General features: G+C 53.8%; 2 protein-coding genes across 3 annotated transcripts in view; one reads left to right on the top strand and one right to left on the bottom strand.

The window, feature by feature from the left end:
- The window catches only part of SMIM45 (small integral membrane protein 45), a 3,601-nt gene extending 2,628 nt beyond the window's left edge, over positions 1–973 (bottom strand). For both annotated transcript variants that reach the window (XM_052001446.1, XM_052001447.1), the window contains exon 1: positions 750–973. The gene's annotated coding sequence lies outside the window, so the exon portion shown is untranslated. The remainder of the gene's footprint in view (positions 1–749) is intronic.
- Positions 974–10,991: 10,018 nt separating this feature from the next.
- On the top strand, positions 10,992–18,820 carry CENPM (centromere protein M). The gene is made up of 6 exons (XM_051962227.1): positions 10,992–11,138; positions 12,846–12,928; positions 13,786–13,884; positions 15,021–15,100; positions 15,716–15,807; positions 17,755–18,820. Exons 1-6 carry the CDS (start codon positions 11,031–11,033, stop codon positions 17,896–17,898), a joined length of 606 nt encoding a protein of 201 aa, XP_051818187.1. The 5' UTR covers positions 10,992–11,030; the 3' UTR covers positions 17,899–18,820.
- The last annotated feature ends 652 nt before the right edge of the window (positions 18,821–19,472 follow it).

Below are 19,472 nucleotides of genomic sequence, written 5' to 3'. Positions count from 1 at the left end.
GAAACCTTTTCTGGACTCAGTTTTCCCTCAGTAAAGGAGAGAATACTTTTTGCGCAGCCTCTCAGAGTGCCAAGGGACGTGCAGGGAAGAAAAGGACTTTGTCTACAGGTTCCTGCCATTTTGCCTAGATTCGGTGGGGCTCCTCCCCACTGGGGAGCCCAGGGCTGCTTCCAGCCCTCCAAAGCTCTCCAGGCTTTACGCAGCCATTCCCCAGAGCTCCCGTTCCCCGGAGGTAAAGCTGAGAGGGGGAGAGATGTCTAGAGGTGGGGGCAGCCCTGGAGGAGCAGGGGGGCGGGGTCCTGGCCCTCCTCCCCACAATTCCCCCCACACTAGCTGTCTCTCCAGAGAGCCTACACTCCCCCAAGGAAGCCATCAGGGGTTACAAACCGGGATGGCGAAGCCCTTCTTCTGGAGGAGGTCAAGTGATTGTCCCAAGCTCACCCAGCCAGGCCCTCGGGGCCAGAATCTGCATTTCGTGGAGTCTGACTGCCTCCCGGACCTCGGGATAAGGTCTCATTCCCGGGGAGCCCCGCCCCCTGTGCCGCCCCCTCCCCCGGCTTCTTGGGGTTCAGGTGGCGCTGGGAGGCTTCCCTGCTCCCTTTGTTCCCGTGTCGCCCCAGACTGAACCTCCCCGCCTCCGTAGGGCCGGGGCAGACGGGTCCCAGCTGACATCTCTCCCTGTCCACCAGAGCAGCTCCCAAGCACAGCCCCCTGGCGCGGGCTCTCCCCGCTGCCGCCCCCCGACTCACCTCGAGCCGTGGGAGTGCTCAGCCCCTGTGCGGGCGCGGCTCTCGGCGTGGCCGGGGCTTAGGGGCGCTCCCTGGGGGCACCGGCATCTGCGCGAGGCGCTGGGGGCCCGGGGCTGATTGGTGCTCGTCCGGGAGGACGGGGCCCCGGGCTGGCTCAGGCCGCAGGCAGACGGCCTCACTGGTCCGCGCCGCTGCCAGCTCCGGCGCTGGTCAGCTCCCTTCTCTCCAGCCTCAGGATGGCAGGAGGCGGGACCGCCCTCCACCAATCAGCAGCTGGGGCTTTCTCCTCAGTTGTCAGGGAAACCAACCTTGGCTCACTTATGCACGTGGTACCGAGCCTGTGATGGGGAGGGGGGGACAGGGAGAGAGAAAAGGAGGGGGAGCGGGTCGGTCTGCAGCGGAGGGAAGTCTGGATTAGGCGGGGAGGGGCCTCGGGCTGAGATGTCGGGGGTCCGTTGAGTGCTCGTCCTAATTGTCAGAAGCCTGTGAGTTACAGGGTCAAGGACAAGATTAGGAGAGTTTCTTTCTTTCTCTTTTCTTTCTTTCTTTCTTTCTTTCTTTCTTTCTTTCTTTCTTTCTTTCTTTCTTTCTTTCTTTCTTTCTTTCTTTCTTTCTTTCTTTCTTTCTTTCTTTCTTTCTTTCTTTCTTTCTCTTTCTTTCTTTCTTTCTCTCTTTCTCTCTCTCTTTCTTTCTTTCTTTTCTTTCTTCCTTTCTCTTTCTTTCTTTCTCTTTCTTTCTCTCTTTCTTTCTTTCTTTCTCTCTCTCTCTTTCCTTCTTTCTTTCCTTCCTTCCTTCCTTTCTTTTCTTTCTTTCTTTATCTCTTTCTCTCTCTTTCTTTCTTTCTTCCTTCCTTCCTTTCACCCTAGAAGTGGGGTCAGTGTGGTTCAGTGGAAAACATACTAGGTTTGGGGCCAGAAGACCTGGGCCTAAAGGCCTGATCCCTTCAGACAAATTACTCTTCCCTTTGGGTCTGGTTTCTGCCAAATGAGGGGATTGGATGGGATGCGTTGGGTTCCCCTTATCTCTGAGAGGAGTTTGAAGAACTGTTAGGGAACAAAGTCTCTCCGCAGTGTCCAGCTCTGGACTTCTTGCAAGACCACTGATTAAAAAGATGAGAATCAGATAGGGGGTTTAATTAAATCAAATACAGTCTAGAGGGACTTGGGCAGATGGGACAGTTCTTATGTATCCGGATTCCCCTGTGCAAGAGGCTCTGACGGACTCCTCTGAGCCTCAGGATGAAGCAGCAATGGAGGGAAAAACCCAAACCTTCCTAACAACCAGAGCTCATCCAGATGGGCTACTTCAATAGGAGGTCAAGGAGGCCTCTAGTGGAGGCTGGAAGACCATGTCATCCTAGACATTAGAGAAAAAACTCCTGTCCAGAGATGGGCTCGCTTGTTCGTTCATTCATCCATTCAATAAATTCTTGTGCCGGCCGGATGCCGGACGCTGGAATCATTATCATTTTGAGATTCCCCTGACCCCAGGCCCTTGGCTCTTGTGACTGTCGGGCCTGGAAGGACAGGAGCAGCCAGATCCGAGGTCTTCTGAAGCCCTGGGAACCTCCTCGTCTCCAGCCACCACCCAAGCTGCTGGAAATGGCTTTCAGAAGCAGTCATGCTCTCCAGAGAAAGGTTCCTAGAAACCGGATGCTAGAGACAAACCAGGAGGGAAGGGACACTGATTCCAGCTTTGTCAGGGCCACAGGGCTGGGCTTGGTGGCTCAGCACAAGCCTTTTCCAGGTGAGTGCCCACAAAATCCAGCCCTGTGGCCTGCTGATCCCCGCCAGCGATGCAGAAATCTGCACAATTATCTCATTTGCTTCTCATGACGGTCCATTTTACAGAGATGGAGCCTGAGGCTCAGGAGTCATATAGATAGTATCCGAGGGAGGTCTTACATCCTCCGCCATCCCGGAAGGGACCGGCTCCTGGTGTAGGGGATGCTCACACCCCACCCCACCAAGAGGTTACCAGGGGTATCCCAGGACTTGCGGCCAGTTCGCCTTCTCAGCTGACCATGGAGGCCAGGTCTCCTGCAAAATCCCTCTCAGAATCCTCCCTCCTCCTGTCAGTCCCTTTCCTTGCCCTAGACTGTGAGAGTGAGATCCTTTGGAGCACCTTTCCCCAGGCTCAGAAGCACCCCCCTGGTGGTCCAGTTTTCAGTCACTCAGTGCAGAAAGCTCACTGGAAACCTGAGTTCAAATTCTGCCTCTGAGTCTGTGAATCAGATGATCTTGAGCATGTTACTTAAACTTACGCAGATTCAGCTTTCTCACCTCTAAAGTTAGAATGATACTATTTTCTCTCTCTTTTTTAAAAGTAAAGCTTTTTCTTTTTTTTCAAAGCATATGCATGGATAATTCTTTGACATTAGCCCTTGCAAAAACCTTGTGTTCCAGTTTTTCCCTCCCTTCTCTCAAGCCCTCCCCTAGAGGGCAAGTAGTCCAATATATGTTAAATATGGTAGAAATATATGTTAAATCCAATTTATGCGTACATATTTATACAATTATTGTGCTGCACAAGAAAAATCAAATCAAAAAGAAAAAATGAGAAAGAAAATAAAATGCAAGCAAAATAACAAAAAGAGTGAAAATGCTATGTGATCTACATTCATTACCCACAGTCCTCTCTCTGGGCGTAGAGGCTCTCTTCATCACTAGATCATTGGAACTGGTCTGAATCATCTCAATATTGAAGAGTCGCGTCCATCAGAATTGAGCATCGTATAATCTTGTTGTTGCCGTGTACGATGATCTCCCGCTTCTGCTCATTTCATTTAGCAGAATGATATTATTTGCAATAATATCTCCCTCAAAGGTCTGTGGTAAAAGAGACTTTTATTGGTCAGCCTTTGGAGGAAGGACAGGGCAGTGGGCTGTTTGAGCGAAGGGCGATCCTGGGGCTGAAGGCAAGAAGGCCCAGGGAGGAAAGGTCACGGGGCTGAGGACCCACATGTGCCAAAATGTTTGTGGCAGCCCCGTTTGTAGTGGGCAGAAACTGGAAACTGAGTGGATGCCCATCCATTGGGGAATGGCTGAATACATTGTGGTAGATGAATGTTATGGAATATTATTGTTTTGTCAGAAATGACCGGCAGGATGAATACCGAGGGGCCTGGAGAGACTTACACGAACTCATGCTGAGTGAGGAAATTCTTTATCCACAAGACCATTTGGTAGGAACTCATTTGATTTTTATTTTTTCAAATTTATTTTCCAAGCGCATTGCTTGATGAATCATGTTGGAATACAAAAATCAGATGAAAAGGGAAAAATCAAGGGAGAGATGAAAAAACAGAAAAAAGAAGTGAACACAGCATATATTGATTTACATTCAATCTAGGAACTCATTTTAGAGATGAGGAAATTCGGGGCCAATGAGATCAGGACCACAGACAGCTCAGACCCTTAGTTTAACCATCCCAATGACAGGGCTGGAGATTCACCCACGTGGCGGGCACTCGGAGGAGCCGGCACATAAGGGGAGACGACAATCCTTACTCTGGAGGCCTCTGAGACAGGGGTAGTAAATCTGTAATCGGAGGAAGCTGAGGCGGGGGCTGGAACTGACACCTATGTGGTGGTGGGAAGTGCTCCCAGGGAAACAGAGCCCTGTGAGATGGCCATAAAGTGGACAGGTCCTTTCTTCCAGCTGGAGCACAAGGTCCTGGGGGAGGAGAATTGCTTCATTTTTGTTTTCCCATCACCAGAGCCACACAGCAATGTCCCCATTAGAGTAGGTGCTTAATAAATGCTTTTTGAATAATGTCCTTGAGGTGGTCCTATGCTCTAGGACCAAGTTGGAGAACTCAGTGAGGCGCCAAGAGCAGCAAATAGAGACCCATCCATTCCAAACCAGCCTCATCCAAGGCCGCATCTCTATTCTCTCTCTTTTAAAAATTAATTGATTTTATTGGTCAGCCTTTGGAGGAAGGACCGGGCAGTGGGCTGTTTGAGCGAAGGGCGATCCTGGGGCTGAAGGCAAGAAGGCCCAGGGAGGAAAGGTCACGGGGCTGAGATCTCACAGGCAGCAGGGAGGGAGAATCTGGATCCCAAACCAACCCCCATCCCAAGGCACCATGCTTGAATCCAAGGAGGAAGTCTTTGCCCAAGCTCCCAGAGACAGCAAGAGCTCCCCCTTGGAGCTCTTCACAGTCTGCTATTGTCATTCCTTTTGCATGGTAACTTTCCCCATGGCTATTTTGATATGTTACAAGTCAGCATAAGAAATTAAATGGGGGGCAGCTAGGTGGTGCAGTGGATAGAGCACTAGCCCTGAAGTCAGGCAGTCCTGAGTTCAAATCCAGCCTCAGACACTTAACATTTCCTAGCTGTGTGACCCTGGGCAAGTCACTTAACCCCAATTACCTCAGCAAAAAAAAAAAAAAAAATTAAACGGGAATTTGGGGGAGTTTTGTGGAAGCTGCAGATAATCCTTGAAGATCAGCAGACAACACAGAGACTATGACCAACTACAACAAGACACTGTAAACACCCTATAAAAGACAAAAAATCAATTTCTTCTCTGGAACAAAGAGTGAGGGAGGGACAACAAAGGGGAAGAACATTCTCGCCCATGCAACCCTGTGGTATGGAAGGGGTAACTGTATATACAAAGCATTTTCCTCAGGAAACACTTTGCATTCTCTGGGTCTACTGCATTAGCACAGCACTCGGTACATAGTAGGAGCTTAATTTTTTTTTGTTATTGTTGTTGTTGAGGCAATTGGGGTTAAATGACTTGCCCAGGGTCACACAGCTAGAAAGTATTAAGTGTCTGAGGCCGAATTTGAACTCAGATCTTCCTGGTTTTAGGGCTGGTGCTCTATCCACTGCACCACCTAGCTGTCCTTGTAGGAGATTAATTAATGCTTGTTTTGATTTGACTTGATCTTCTCCAGGATCCTGTAGACAACAGTTGCTTACTAAATGTTTGTTGAAGTGAAACCATCTGGGTATGTCAAGTGATACCAAGGCCGTCTCCTTTTAACAAACGGGGAAACTGAGACTCAGGGGGATCTCTTTCCATTTAATGCTCACGGATTTATTCCCCTGGGTCTTTTTAAGATTTTAGATCACCATGTCCCCTGGGTGTACTGGAGGGGTAACCTGGTGGTCCGGGGGTTTGGGGAGATGTTCACTGGTGTAGCTGGAGAGGGCTTTTCAGAAGACACCAAGGTGACGGACAAGAAAGTCAATATTAAAATGGCCTTCCATAAGAGGGGCCAAAGGGACTGAACTTCACAGGTTCCCTTGGGGTGATGTGGATTTACAACAGAATGACTAGGGGATTCTGGACCCGGCCCTTGCAGGTTCCTTTTAAATTCTAGCTTTTTATTTTCCAAATACCCACAAAGATAGTTTTCAACATTCACCCTTGCAAAACCTGTGTTCCCAATTTTTTCTCCCTCCTGGTCCCTCCCCTAGATGGCGAGTAATCCAATATACGTTAAACACGGGCAATTCTATACATGTTTCCCCATTTATCATGTACTGGAAGGTTTCTTGACCCAGTTTAGTGAGAACTCATTTTAGAGTTTAGTTTATCTTTTCCACTTTGCCTGAGGATTTGGGGATGCAAAAACTGGAGGTGATTTCAAGGCCTTCCTCTCTTTGCTGTCTCATTTGGGACCCCTTGTAAGGAGTTAGATAAACTAAAACAAGGGGTGATTTCTTCCAGCCCTGCTTTAGTTAACTCTTGGGGCCTTTCAGTCCTGCAGTAGCAAAGGGATCTCCCAGAACCGGGCTGGAAGCCGTTGCATGGGGGCATGGGTGCGTTCTATCTGCCGGTCTTCCTGTGGGCACGTGCCCCTCCTCTGATGCACTTTATTTATTTATTTATTTTTTTAAATTTTATTTTATTTTATAATAACTTTGTATTGACAGAATCCATGCCAGGATACAACATTATCCCTTGCAATCGCTTATGTTTCGTTTTTTTCCCTCCCTCCCTCCACCCCCCCCCCAAGATGGCAAGCAGTCCTATATATGTTAAATATGTTGCAGTATATCCTAGATACAATACATATTTGCAGAACCGAACAGTTCTCCTGTTGCACAGGGAGAATTGGATTCAGAAGGTAAAAATAACTCGGGAAGAAAATCAAAAATGCAAATAGTTCATATTCATTTCCCAGTATTCCTTCTTTGGGTGTAGCTGTTTCTGTCCATCATTTATCCATTGAAACTCAGTTAAGTCTCTTTGTCATAGAAATCCACTTCCATCCTCTGATGCACTTTAAGCAGGAATGGCTGCCTCACAACTCTCTCTGGACTGACTTGGGCAGGAGTGTGGCGGCCTCAACAAACTGCCTTATGGTCTACCCCAGTTCATTTCCCATAAAGACGGGTTTTAGGAGGGTATGAAGCTGGTTCTTCCGGGTGGGGAAGCTTCTGCTGGCCCGGTGTGGTCTGGGCACCCTCCTGAGGGGATAAGTGATTAGCCCTTTTCAGGACCAAGGACTGTTCCTGAGGGCTAAGACTTCAGAATCTGGGGCATCAGGGGTGCCGGGGAGAGGGGATAGACATGTATCAGTCCAGGCAGCAGAGTCCACAGTTTGGTTGCCTGTAGCCTGAGCAGAGCCCCCCTTTGATGGCCTTTACGGAAAGAAACAGTTCCTGAGCAGCTCAGAACAAATGTGAAATCTCTCCCCAAGGACTGCTTGGCTCTTAGGAGTCCCTGTGCCTTCCGGATGGCCCCGTGTGTGGGCAAGACGTGGAACTCATCCTCGGAGTCTAAATAGATGTTGACCCTTCAGCCCTTGCCTAGTTCCTGGTCTCTAGTGAGGGCAATGCGTTCTGCCCGTGGTGAAGTCGCTGGCTTTTATGGCGTGGGTGACCACAGAGTCACCAGTCCCTCCTCCCTCTCCCGTCTCTGTACCATTCTCCATCAGGATTGCCCGCTAAGGCCTGGGAACTAGAGTTCTCCTCCTGGTGTGTGGATTATGTTCCCAGAACCTCTGGTGCTGGGAATCAAGGTGGCCACGTTTAAAGGTCAGGGGAGCAAGAAGAAGGGTTCAGTGTTTGCTAAGCCCGCCTCCAGACGGCCATCGAGGGCTTTTGGATCCTAAAATGCTCTGGACGCAGGGAAGGGTTCTGGTGGCTTCTTCAGTAAGGACGGCCCTGCTCGAAGGCAGGGGAGCCAGCCTAACGTGACACTGTCGAGTTCTTTGCAGAAATAAGCCACCGAGGGGGTCCGGGCCTAAAAACCCAGCAAAGTGCCCTGGACTCTCACCAACGTACAAGGGGAAGGCTTCTCCAGCAAGCCTTAGGAGCAGCAAGGGCCAGGAGGAGGAAATAACCCCCTCGGACACCTGCTCTGTTCCAACCAGCATGAACCCATTTGATAGTCTGGGACCTTTATATGAGGTCCCAGAAGCGGCAGATTCTAAGTTGGTTTGCTTAATTATAGGAAGTTAAACTAAAGGCCCTCCGCCCTTGTCATGGTGACTAAGCCCGGTGTGGTGGAGGTGACTCAATTACATGGAAAGTCCCCCAAACATTTTTAGACCAATCTCTTGTCCAGCAGGGGCAGATGACCATCTTATGACCACTTAGGTCACTGACTGTGACAGCTTGCGCCATTTCCTCCTGCCTAACATAAGGAGCCGCCTGGCCATCTTGTGTGGGGAGATTCCATGCTTTACCCAACTTGGGACTATATGGACGTATTATTTTGTCTATTTTAGCTTATGTGTCACATGTCAATCAATGGAATCATTCTGTATTTGACATGACTGTTCTTGAACGTCTGGACATCTAGTCCTATACGAACTATTGGAGAGGATTGTCTCAGATCTGAGGTCCACTTCATTGGAGGGGATCATGGACCCTTTATTTATTTTTTTTTAAATTAAGAAATTATCAAGGAAAACTGCCTTGATATTCTATTTTTTTTAAATAACTTTTTATTGACAGAACCCATGCCAGGGTACTTTTTTACAACATTATCCCTTACACTCACTTCTGTTCCGTTTTTCCCCTCCCTCCCTCCACCCCAGATGGCAAGTAGTCCTTTACATGTTGAATGGGTTGCAGTATATCCTAGATACAATATATGTGTGCAGAACCGAACAGTTTTCTTGTTGCACAGGGAGAATTGGATTCAGAAGGTAGAAATAACTTGGGAAAAAAACAGAAATGCAAGCAGTTTATATTCATTTCCCAGTGTTCTTTCTTTGGGTGTAGCTGCTTCTGCACGGACCCTTTATTAAAGGGCCATTGGCTCAGTTCTGACTCAGGCTCTTTTATTGCAAGTGGAATTACATTAATTCCCACACTTTTTAGGGTTGAAGGCCTTGTTTTGAGCCCAGTGTAGGGAGCAGAGTTGGGCCCTGAGTGGTGCCATAAAAGGGGTTGGCAACGATATCAAAGTTAAAGATCCAGATTTGGCCAGACCCAGCCATCCCCCAAAAGGCGTGCAGTTGTTTGTGTTTGTTTTGTAGCTGGGGCAGGAATGGACAGAATAGTCTGTTTCCTCTCATGAATTAAAGATTAAGGGGTAGGGGTCAATTTATTGGCTAAGTAGTTGACCTGTTGATCCGCCATATGAGCCTTTGCTCCCAACTGGCCAGAAAATTAAGGGTCTATATTGTAGCCACCAAAGAGATCTCTAGGGAAGGACTATGAAGGAGAATATCAGCATAATGTTGGATGAACTGGGCCAAATACATGGAGGACTATCTTGAAATCTCTGGGGAAGGATGGTCCATGTTAACTCTTGTGGGTTAGGGTCAGCTGGAGGTGTCCATTTGAGGGCAAAAATGAACTGGGGTGGGGCACAGTGGATAGAGCACCAGCTCTGAAGTCAGGAGGACCTGAGTTCAAATCTAGTCTCAGACATTTAAGCCTTCTGAGTTGTATGATCCTGAGCAAGTCACGAAACCCCAATTGTCTCAGAAAAAAAAAAGGAACCAAGGGTCTCGATGGAGAGGGATGCAGAAGGAAGAAGGCATCCTTGAGATCTAGGGTGGAGAACATGGGGGTTCCATGTGACTTAAGTAAGAGTGGTGGCTTAGGAACTATGGGGTGAAGAGGGATGACAGCCTCATTAATGATCCTGAGGTCTTGGTCCTCAAGATTGTCTTGAGACCGGGCAACATTGCAAAAATGACAAGACTTTTTTGGAGGCCTTTTTAAATTTAAATTTAAATTTTTTAATTTTTAATTTTTATATTTATTTTTAATTTTTTAAAAAAATATTTATTTTATTTAATGATTAACTATTTTATTTAATGATTAAACTTTTATTTTTAAAAATTAAAAAAAAGAGGACAAAAAAAACCAGAAAAGGAATATAAAACTTTCTTAAGGTCTTGAAGGCCAAATTGAGTTCCTAAAAGACATCCTAATGGAGACTCCTGAGGTACAGAAAGAGATTGTCCCATGATGCCCTAAACCCAAGTGCCTAGAATAATAGGCTGATGAAAAAAGTTGACTAACCCCTATCAGGACCCAACGAGCATGCATTTCCCACGGTCCTCCACTGTAGGGCGGAACCCAAACCACTAATAGATGTTAATAAGCTTAGGGTCACTAAAAGGTAAAGGCTGGTTTTATAGGGGTCATTTCTGTGGTTTTATGGCCCGTTTAAGTGTATGTTCATTGGCCAGCTCACTTGGCTCACACTTATCACGGGCAGCAAAGAGCTCCAGTTGGGGGCCGTTATTTGGGGCCTTCTTAAACTTTTTCCCTAGGATCCCTTTTCCTAATTTTTACTTGACCCTAGTCATAAAGGTATATAAGGTAGGAAAACAAATCAAATATTTACTGATAATAAATCACAAATTTATTTTAAAACAATTGTTTGGACTGTATGTAATTTTACCATTTATTAAAGATGAAAGCAGATTTGCATATTAATGAGATGGATGTGCTTGTTTATTTTTACATAAATCATTAAATCTTGGGGAAATATTGGATATCTTTTCCTGCTCCCAAATTCTTCGTGACAACATATGAGATGGTCTGAGACGCAGTTTTCTTTGTCTTTACAGCTTCAGTTCTTGGCTCAGGGCTCAGTATACAGCAGGCGCTCAATAAATGCTTGTCGATTCTTCTTCCTGACTTTTTTTCCTCTGAAGAAGACCCCGCCCCTGAACAATCAGAAACCAGGTATCGGCCTCTTTAAAACTGAGTCTCCCAGAGGCCCGCCCCACTAGAAGGTGATGTAATGGGAGACTTTCCGTCCTCGTGCCCCTCGGGTCATGACAGCCGGAAGTGATGCCATACAAGGCGCCAACGCGCCAAAGGACGATTTAAAAACGAGGCGCACATGCGCACTGGCTCGCCCCGCCATCCTACTGATGTCTTCACCGGCGTGAAGATGGCGCTGCTGCGACCCCTAGACAAACTGCCGACCCTGGATGTGGCCACCATCCTGGTAAGTCCCGAGGAGACCCGGGTCCTATTCTCAGATCGTCACCCCCCGCCTTCAGTCGTCCTATTCACCCACTGATTGTCCCACTTAATTTGTCAGTTTCCTGTCCCCGGCGAGCTCAACGAAGGCAAGATGCTTATTGGAGGAATTGACATGTGGGGGTGGGAATAACTAACTATAGACCAATCACAGGAACTTTTTCCCGATCTGCTCGCCAATTGGAGCAGAGGAGCCGTTCCTGCTTTCTGATTGGCGGTCGAGATGAAATCTCTTTATTTCTTTCCCGCGGTCCTTCCCTCTCCATTTATCTTGGTCTTGGTCTTTGCGGTTTGGGGGCCAATTTAGCACTTTCCACCGGCACAAAGCTGGAGGAGGAGGGGAAGAAGGAAAACCCGGGGTGGTCCCTTAGGGTCCTGGGGGCCAGAGATTCTGTTAACAGCGAACAGCTGGCATAGCCATGGATCTGGAACTAAGTGACCCTGGGCAAGCCCCTTACCCCCTCCCCGCCGTGGGCCTCAGTTTCCCATTGTTTAACATTAACAAGATGCTGGGAATAGAGACAACATACAAGTCATTCCCTGCCCTTATTCCGGCCAAGAGCATTTATTATGCTCCTACTGTGTGCCAAGCCTTGTGCGGACGTGGGGAAAGCAGGTCCTAATCCTCAGGGAACTTCCCTTCTCCTGGAGAAACCATCTGCCCTGGGAGATGCCAGCAGAATCCTGTAGAAGGGAGGCAGAGGCGAGCTGGAAGGCATTCTAGGTGGGAGGCAGCCTGGGCAAAGGCTTGGAGGCGGGGAATGGAGCATCGGATTGCTGGCAGGCAGGCTAGTTAGATGAAGGAGTGCTTGGGAGCCCCTGAGGGCTCTTGAGGCTGGGGCTGCTTCCGGAAGATGATTTTAGCAGCTGTGCAGAGGGGAAAGGAGCGGGCGGTCATCAAAGTGGATAGAAGGGATGTCGGGGGTTTGGAGACAAGATCGGAAATACTCGGGAAATGATAGTTTGGGGTGCTGTTCTCCTCCCCAAGGCTGAGGGAGGGTCTGAGACTAGATCTGAACTCAGGCTCCATCCCCGCTCCCTCTGAGAGAGGTTCTGGGTGACTCGTTAGCCGTTCCTGGGGTCTTCCTGGATTTCCCGGGGGGCGCTGTCTGGCTGTGTGGGAGCCTGGGCAGGGCCTGTCAGATGAGCTCTTATCTCTGCCAAGAAAAGCCCGAAGGGGATCAGGAGGAGTCGGCGGGGAACCTCCGTGTGCCAGCCTTGCCCGTGCCCAGCTGCCAGTGAATAAGGGCAGCTCCAGGAGGAGGGGCTAAGGCGGCAGCCCCTGGCCCCACCCCCTGGTGAGCCCCTCTGCTGTGGCCTGGGATCTGCAGTGGAGGCCGGCCCCCAGAGCGGGCAGGGACACCGGGGCCTCCGGCTCTCAGCCCCTTGCCCACACTACAGCGCCAGACCTCCCTCCCAGCCCCCTTGGGCAAAGGCCGCAGTTCTGTCTCTGGGGCTGTTCAGCTGCTCCTAGTTTAACCGATGGGGAAACTGAGGCACCCTGTGATGGGGTGGGATGGGCCCTGGGCCGGCTCCAGAGCTCCAGAGCCCAGCCTCAGCCCCGCTGGGAGCCGAGGGCCTTGGGCTTTGGGGGCCCAGGCCATGGGCGGGGAAGGGACTTGGCCAGGGTGGCAGAGCCCGAGGGCCTGAGCAGTTTCTTCTCTCCGGGCAGCTGCTGGGCGCTGAGGAGACGCTTCTGCAACAGCTGGGAGCGGCCATCATCGAGCAATGTGAGGGCATGGCCAAGATCCAGGTGTGAGTGTGCCGGAAGGGATCCTGACCCCTGCCCTGACCTCTGCCCTGACCCCTTCCTGGGCTCCCACCCTGACCCCTGCCCTGACCCCTTTCTGGGCTCCCACCCTGACCCCTGCCCTGACCTCTGCCCTGACCCCTTCCTGGGCTCCCACCCTGACCCCTGCCCTGACCTCTGCCCTGACCCCTTCCTGGGCTCCCACCCTGACCCCTGCCCTGACCCCTTCCTGGGCTCCCACCCTGACCCCTGCCCTGACCTCTATCTGGCTGCCCTCCTAGAGAGAGGGGAAGTGTGCTGGGGTGGCCATGCTCAGGGTTCCCACTGATGAAGGGGCTTTTCTCTCCCTGACAAGCGAAGGAGGGGTAGGGCAGGGCTGCAGAGCTGGTCCCCAGTTCCCCAGCCCCTTCTGCTCTCTGGGGCTTCTGGCTGTTCTCCCAGCATCCCCTGCCCCGCTGTTGTCCCATCTTTCTCTGCTGCTTGAGGCAGCCCTGTGGGGGCAGCTGCGCCAAGTAGGCAGTAAAGGGGTGAATAAAGCACCTACTGTGCGCAGAGCGCTGAGCGCCGGGGATGCAGCTGCATAGACCAGTAAGGTCCTGCCCTCAGAGAGCGCCCTCTAGCGGGAGAGATGACAAATGGGGGGAAGGTTCCAGCTGCCGGTCAGCCGGCCGCGTCCCAGGGGCCTCCTCCCCATTTTCTGATGCTGGGAGCACCGAGGAGGGTGGCCTGGCGCCCTTGGTCTGCTGTTACCGGACTCGGCTCCCGAGGGGTTTCCCTTCAGCTGCTGCCGGAGGATGGGGTGGGCACGGCTGCACGGGGCCCCATGCGAGACGCCCCAGCTGACCCGGCCTTTGCCTTCCAGACACATGGCCTCCTCCCTCCCCCTGCCCTCCGACAGGGAGTGCTTCCGGCCCCGCATCGACCTCATTGTCTTCGTGCTCAGCCTCCACAGCAAGTACAGGTAGGCCCGGGGAGGGGGGTGGGGGGCTTCAGTCACCGGTCCCAGCCCCGGGACCCTCTCAGGTGAGGAGCACTCTGGGAGCTGGCGGCGGTCATGCTCAGCCCGGCTGTGGTCCCAATTACTCCCCCCAGCGGCCGATCCTGATCTCCGGTCCCAGTTACTCCCCCTGGTGGCGGATCCTGATCTCCGGTCCCAGTTACTCCCCCTGGTGGTGGTTCCTGATCTCTGGTCTCAGTTACTCCCCCTGGTGGTGGTTCCTGATCTCTGGTCCCAGTTACTCCCCCCGGCGGCCGATCCTGATCTCCGGTCCCAGTTACTCCCCCTGGTGGTGGTTCCTGATCTCTGGTCTCAGTTACTCCCCCTGGTGGTGGTTCCTGATCTCCGGTCCCAGTTACTCCCCCTGGTGGTGGATCCTGATCTCTGGTCCCAGTTACTCCCCCGGGCGGCCGATCCTGATCTCCGGTCCCAGTTACTCCCCCTGGTGGTGGATCCTGATCTCTGGTCCCAGTTACTCCCCCTGGTGGTGGTTCCTGATCTCCGGTCCCAGTTACTCCCCCTGGTGGTGGATCCTGATCTCTGGTCCCAGTTACTCCCCCGGGCGGCCGATCCTGATCTCCGGTCCCAGTTACTCCCCCTGGTGGCGGATCCTGATCTCCGGTCCCAATTACTCCCCCTGGTGGTGGATCCTGATCCCTGGTCCCAGTTACTCCCCCCAGCAGCCGATCCTGATCTCCGGTCCCAGTTACTCCCCCTGGCGGCCGATCCTGATCTCCGGTCTCAGTTACTCCCCCTGGCGGCTGATCCCTTGCTTTGCGGTCCCGGGCATGACCCTGGCCTTGATGGGCCCCCTCCCCCCTACATTCTCCCATAGCTGGGGGGCAGGCAGGCTTTAGACACTTTGCCTTTGGGTCAGAGGCCCTGAGCCAGCTCCAGAAGTCCCTGGGGCTCTGTCCCAGACCCTCATTAGCCCCTGCCCCAACTACCAGGAAACCCTTCCCAGAAGCCCCTTCCTCCAAGCTGCCGGATCTCCCCGAATCTCCACCTTTGCTGGAAAATTGCCCCCCTGGTGGGGGAGGGTCTTGCACTTAGCCGGGCTCGGTCCCAGTAACTTTCTGCCCGTCTCTGCCCCGGCGCAGCCTGAAGACCGTGGAGTCGTCGCTGCCTCATGTGGACGCCAGCTTCTTCCTGGGCAAAGTGTGCTTCCTGGTCACTGGAGGTGGGTGAGCCGGGCCTGCTGCTGGGACCCCCTCGGGCCCTCGGTGCCAGATGCAGGCTGAGCCAGAGGGGGCGGGCCTCCGAGGAGGATTGGAACCCGCAGCCTGGGACTGCGGCCGGGCCTGCCCCTGCACCTCCCTCCCGCCCTTCATTCCTTTGCCTCCCGTCTCCCATGTCCGTGGGGTTCTCGGCACCAGAGGTCTGCGGGCACAGCCGCTTTTCCTGCCGCCGCGGCATCAGGGGCACAGGGCAGGACGGCGGCACGTGACCTGCAACCCGGCGAGGTGCGGCCCCTTCCTCTAGTGGAGGCGGCAGCGACGGCCCGGTCAGGCCCAGGGGGAGCTCCTGGTCCTGGTCTCGCGCCCTCTCCCTGCATTGCCCCGGCAGGCGCCTTCACGGCATCCTGTCCCTCCCCCACAAGCCAACTCTGCCCCGGCGACATCCGGCCTATGGAGAGGTGGCGCGGCTCCTGAGGGGGCCTGCACCGTGCCCTCCCTCCGGCTCTGCTCCCGTGGGTGCCCAGGCCGCCCAGCCGCTCCCAGGCTCCGTGCCCGTCCTCCCCTTGGGCAGGGTAGCTGTTCTCCGCACTGACCGAGGCCCTGTCTGCCCTTTCTAGCCAGAAACGAGCAAAACAGTGGGGTCCACTTGGACACCGTCAAGAAGATGGCCGCCACCTACCACAGCCCTCTCCTCTTCGCTGACCTGGAGGTGAGCACCCTCGGCGGGGGGATCGTTGCCCTCCTGGCCCACAATGCCTTCGGCCGGGCCGGCCCCGTGTCCCTGGGGGAGGCGGCCTCTCGCTTCCTCTCATAGCCTTCGCTTGGCAGCCGGGCAGTCGGCCTGGCACATGCCCAGTGCGGGGGCCACAGAGAAAGAGCCCGCGGGTGACGGCCTGAGGAAGCAGGGCTTTGGTCCAGCCCGTCCCCTCCAGCCTGCCCCGGGGAGCCCCCGCTCAGCCCAGTGCCCGCTGCCCTGGTCATCTCTGCCCTGACCTTGAACCCTCGGCCCGGTGCCCGCTGACCTGGCTGAATCTGGCCCTCCTCATGATGCTCTCCCCCTCCCCCCCCCCCCCAGTCCTGGGCAGCCCCGTGGGACCTCCAGGTCTGACCCGGCCGGGCCGGCTCGTTGGGCTGTCCTGGGGAGAGAGCCGGGCAGAGGCCGGGGAGCTGCCAGCTCGGACTGGGGGGGGGGGGGGCAGACCGGCCCCCTTTCCTTCTGCACAAGAGCAGGGGCCGCCCCAGGCTGCCCTGCTGAGCAGTCCCGCTGGCTGTCATTTTTTCTGCGCCCACTAGGTGGCAGGGCAGGGCAAGAAAGGCCCCCTGGGCTGCTCACCAACCTGGGGCAGTTCCTGGGGCCCCTCGGGCTGGAGACAGAGGGGAGGGGCCTGGGGCCAGCTCCCGGCCCCCCGTCCTACAGAGCAGAGATTAGAACTCAGCTCCTCAGACATCGGGGCGCTTTCGCCTCCTTCCGCCCCACCCCGTGCCCCGCTCCCAGGCTGGGGTCCCCTCAGAGGCAGGTCACCGCAGGCTCACTCCCTGCACATGGCCTGGGCTCACCAGGGGAGCCAGTGTCAGGAAGGGGCCGGGGGGCTCCCACCCTCTGCCCTGGGGGGCCTCCCTTTCTCCTCTGTACAAGGGGAGGAGGAGCCCTGCCCCGCGGAGCCCTCTGGGGGAGAGGGAGATGCAGGAGGAAGGACCACGGACAGCGCCCTGTCCCTTCTGTTTCCCTGACTCTGGGGAGAGCCTGGGCCCAGCACCCCCCCCCCCCAAACCCGCCAGCTGGGCGCCCGTTGGCCTTTGGGGCCTCAGTTTCCCCTCCCTCACAGGGGGATGCGCAGCCGCCTCCCTGGTTTGCCTGAGGGTTGACTTTGTAAACTGTCCTCTGGCTCTCCAGGAACCGCAGCTCGACTCTGAAAGGTGTGAGTCATGGGCTTGTGAATTGAACCCTATTTTAAACCCACTTGTGGGGGCTCATTGTTTGTGAGCCCTGCGGGGGAAGAGGCCTTTGTGATGCTAATAACCTCCCCTGGCTGCTCGGTGGACCTGGCTTTCCTCAAGTGGGGCACAGTGGGGTTTGAGATCCTGGGGAACCGGAGTTGGAGGCTAAATTAGGCCCTGGGAGGTAGGAGCAGGAGAGGGGCCGCCAGTGGGGAAAGATCAGGGTGGCAGCAGTGTCTGTGTATGTGGTCTCTGAGGGGGAAGGCGGAAGGCAGACTGAGCGCCTGCCCTGCTCCTGTTTCTACCCCCGTTTCTGCCCCTGCCCCTGTTTCTGCCCCTCCCTCTGTCCCTGGCTCTGCCCCTGCCCCTGGTTCTGCCCCTGCCTCTACCCCTGTTTCTGCCCCTCCCTCTGTCCCTGGCTCTGCCCCTGCCCCTGTTTCTGTCCCTGCCTCTACCCCTGTTTCTGCCCCTCCCTCTGTCCCTGGCTCTGCCCCTGCCCCTGTTTCTGTCCCTGCCCCTGCCCCTGTTTCTGCCCCTCCCTCTGTCCCTGCCCCTGTTTCTGCCCCTGTTTCTGCCCCTCCCTCTGTCCCTGGCTCTGCCCCTGCCCATTTGGGTCAATGAATGTCTGACTGCAACTTTGCAAAGAACAGAAGCAGCCTCCTTCCCCCTTCCCCTCCCCCCAGCCCAGCTGCCCCTTAGCCTCTGTCCTCCCTTCCAGGTGAAATGCTTCCGGGTCTCCATGGCCCAGCGCCTTATCCGGATCCTACAGATCTGTGCGGGCCACGTGCCAGGCCTGTCGGCCCTGAACCTGCTGTCCATGATGAAGGGGCCCTTGGACCCGTCTGCGCAGGAGTGTGACTGAGCCCCGCCCCTGAAGGTCTCCGGACCGCCCTCCCCTCCCCTCCGGGGTGGCCGGGACCTTGCTGCAGGGGAGCCGAGGGGAGAGGTGCCCAGGGGGACCTGCCTGCGAGTCTGCCCCCTCCCCTGGGCCGCTGTTACTCTGAGAAATCTGGGTTACTTAAAAACGAACCGGAACCAAACCAGTTGCCCCGTGCCCTCCTTTCCAGCCCCGCCTCTGTCAGCTCACTGTCCTCAGGCCCGGATATTTCCTGACAAAAATCCATCGTGTTCCGGACAGCAGACAGCGGCCAACCAAGTAGCAGCGTCCTCCTCTTCAGACTCAGAACCATGCGCAGGCCTTGGAGGGCTGGGTCAGGGGCCTGATCCCCCAGAAAACTCAGCTCTCGCCAGTCAGAGCCTGTTGTCTGAGCAGCCCTGGGCTCCGGCGTTCCCCAAGAGCCACTTGGGAGAGGAAGGTGTCCAAGGCGAGGGAAGGCTTGCAGGAGAAGATTCCCAAACTGTGATCAGCGTCCAGGAGAAGGGGCGTTAACACCGAACTTTATTCTGACAAAACTCTTACTATAATTGAGTAGGGACTGAATAAACTTCTTGGTGGTCAGAATTCCCTACTGTCCTACCTGAAATGAGTGAGGGCAGATTGAGCTGACCCTCACCCTCCATCCCCCGCCCCCGTCCCGAGATCTCGCCCTGTGGGGAGCCCGGCTCGAGCGGGATCTAGGCCTCTGACACCCTTGTCGCCTTCCTTTGGGATTCAAGGCATGAGGGGCAAACTTGCCAGAATGAAGAGGCCCTCGCTCGGACCGGGCCTGGCTCCCTCCTGCTGCTCCCCCTCCCTCTCCTAAAACTAGAAACTGGATCTCTTTGGTCTGGAAATCCACTGAACATCTGCTGTTATCTCAATTAAAGATGCTTTTTTCTTTCAATTCATGGCTTTGATTTATGTTAGGACTTCAGGCTTTCTCCTCTGGACGAGAGGAGGATGAGCCCTGCCCTGCTGAGCCCTCTGGGGGACAGGGGGGTTCAGGAGGAAGGACCATGGACAGCGCCTTGTCCCTTCTGTTTCCCTGAATCTGTGGGCAAAGCCTGGGGTCCAGCCTCCCAGTCCAAACCCGCCAGCTGGGTGCCAGTCGGCCTTTGGGGCCTCAGTTTCCTCATCCAGCACATGGGGATGAGCAGACATCTCCCTGGCTTGCCTGAGGGTTGACTGTAAACTGTCCTCTGTCCTTTTTCTTTCAATTCATGGCTTTGATTTATGTTAGGACTTGAAAATCCTATACTTGAAAAGAAAAGGGAGCAGGACTGAACTGGGATCCACAGTTTCGCACACAATCCTCTCTGTTCTGTGTACGTTCTGTTTGGTATTTGTTATTTTTAGAAAATGAACTTTTAAAAAAGAGTGTGTGTGTTTTTTTTTTTTTTTTTAATTTGCAAACTATAAATGAAGTCCAGAGAAGATGTTCCAGGTAAATTGATGGGATAGACCAAGGTTGGAGGTGCTGGTGGGGGCTGGGAAGTGCTCCCATAATTGTGGATTTCATTTTGAAATTCTACTGGATCAGACACTTAACACTTCTG

The sequence above is a fragment of the Antechinus flavipes genome, chromosome 5, assembly GCF_016432865.1.
Source record: "Antechinus flavipes isolate AdamAnt ecotype Samford, QLD, Australia chromosome 5, AdamAnt_v2, whole genome shotgun sequence".
In the NCBI taxonomy this organism is placed as follows: domain Eukaryota; kingdom Metazoa; phylum Chordata; class Mammalia; order Dasyuromorphia; family Dasyuridae; genus Antechinus; species Antechinus flavipes.
This window is presented reverse-complemented; position numbering and strand designations above follow the sequence as displayed.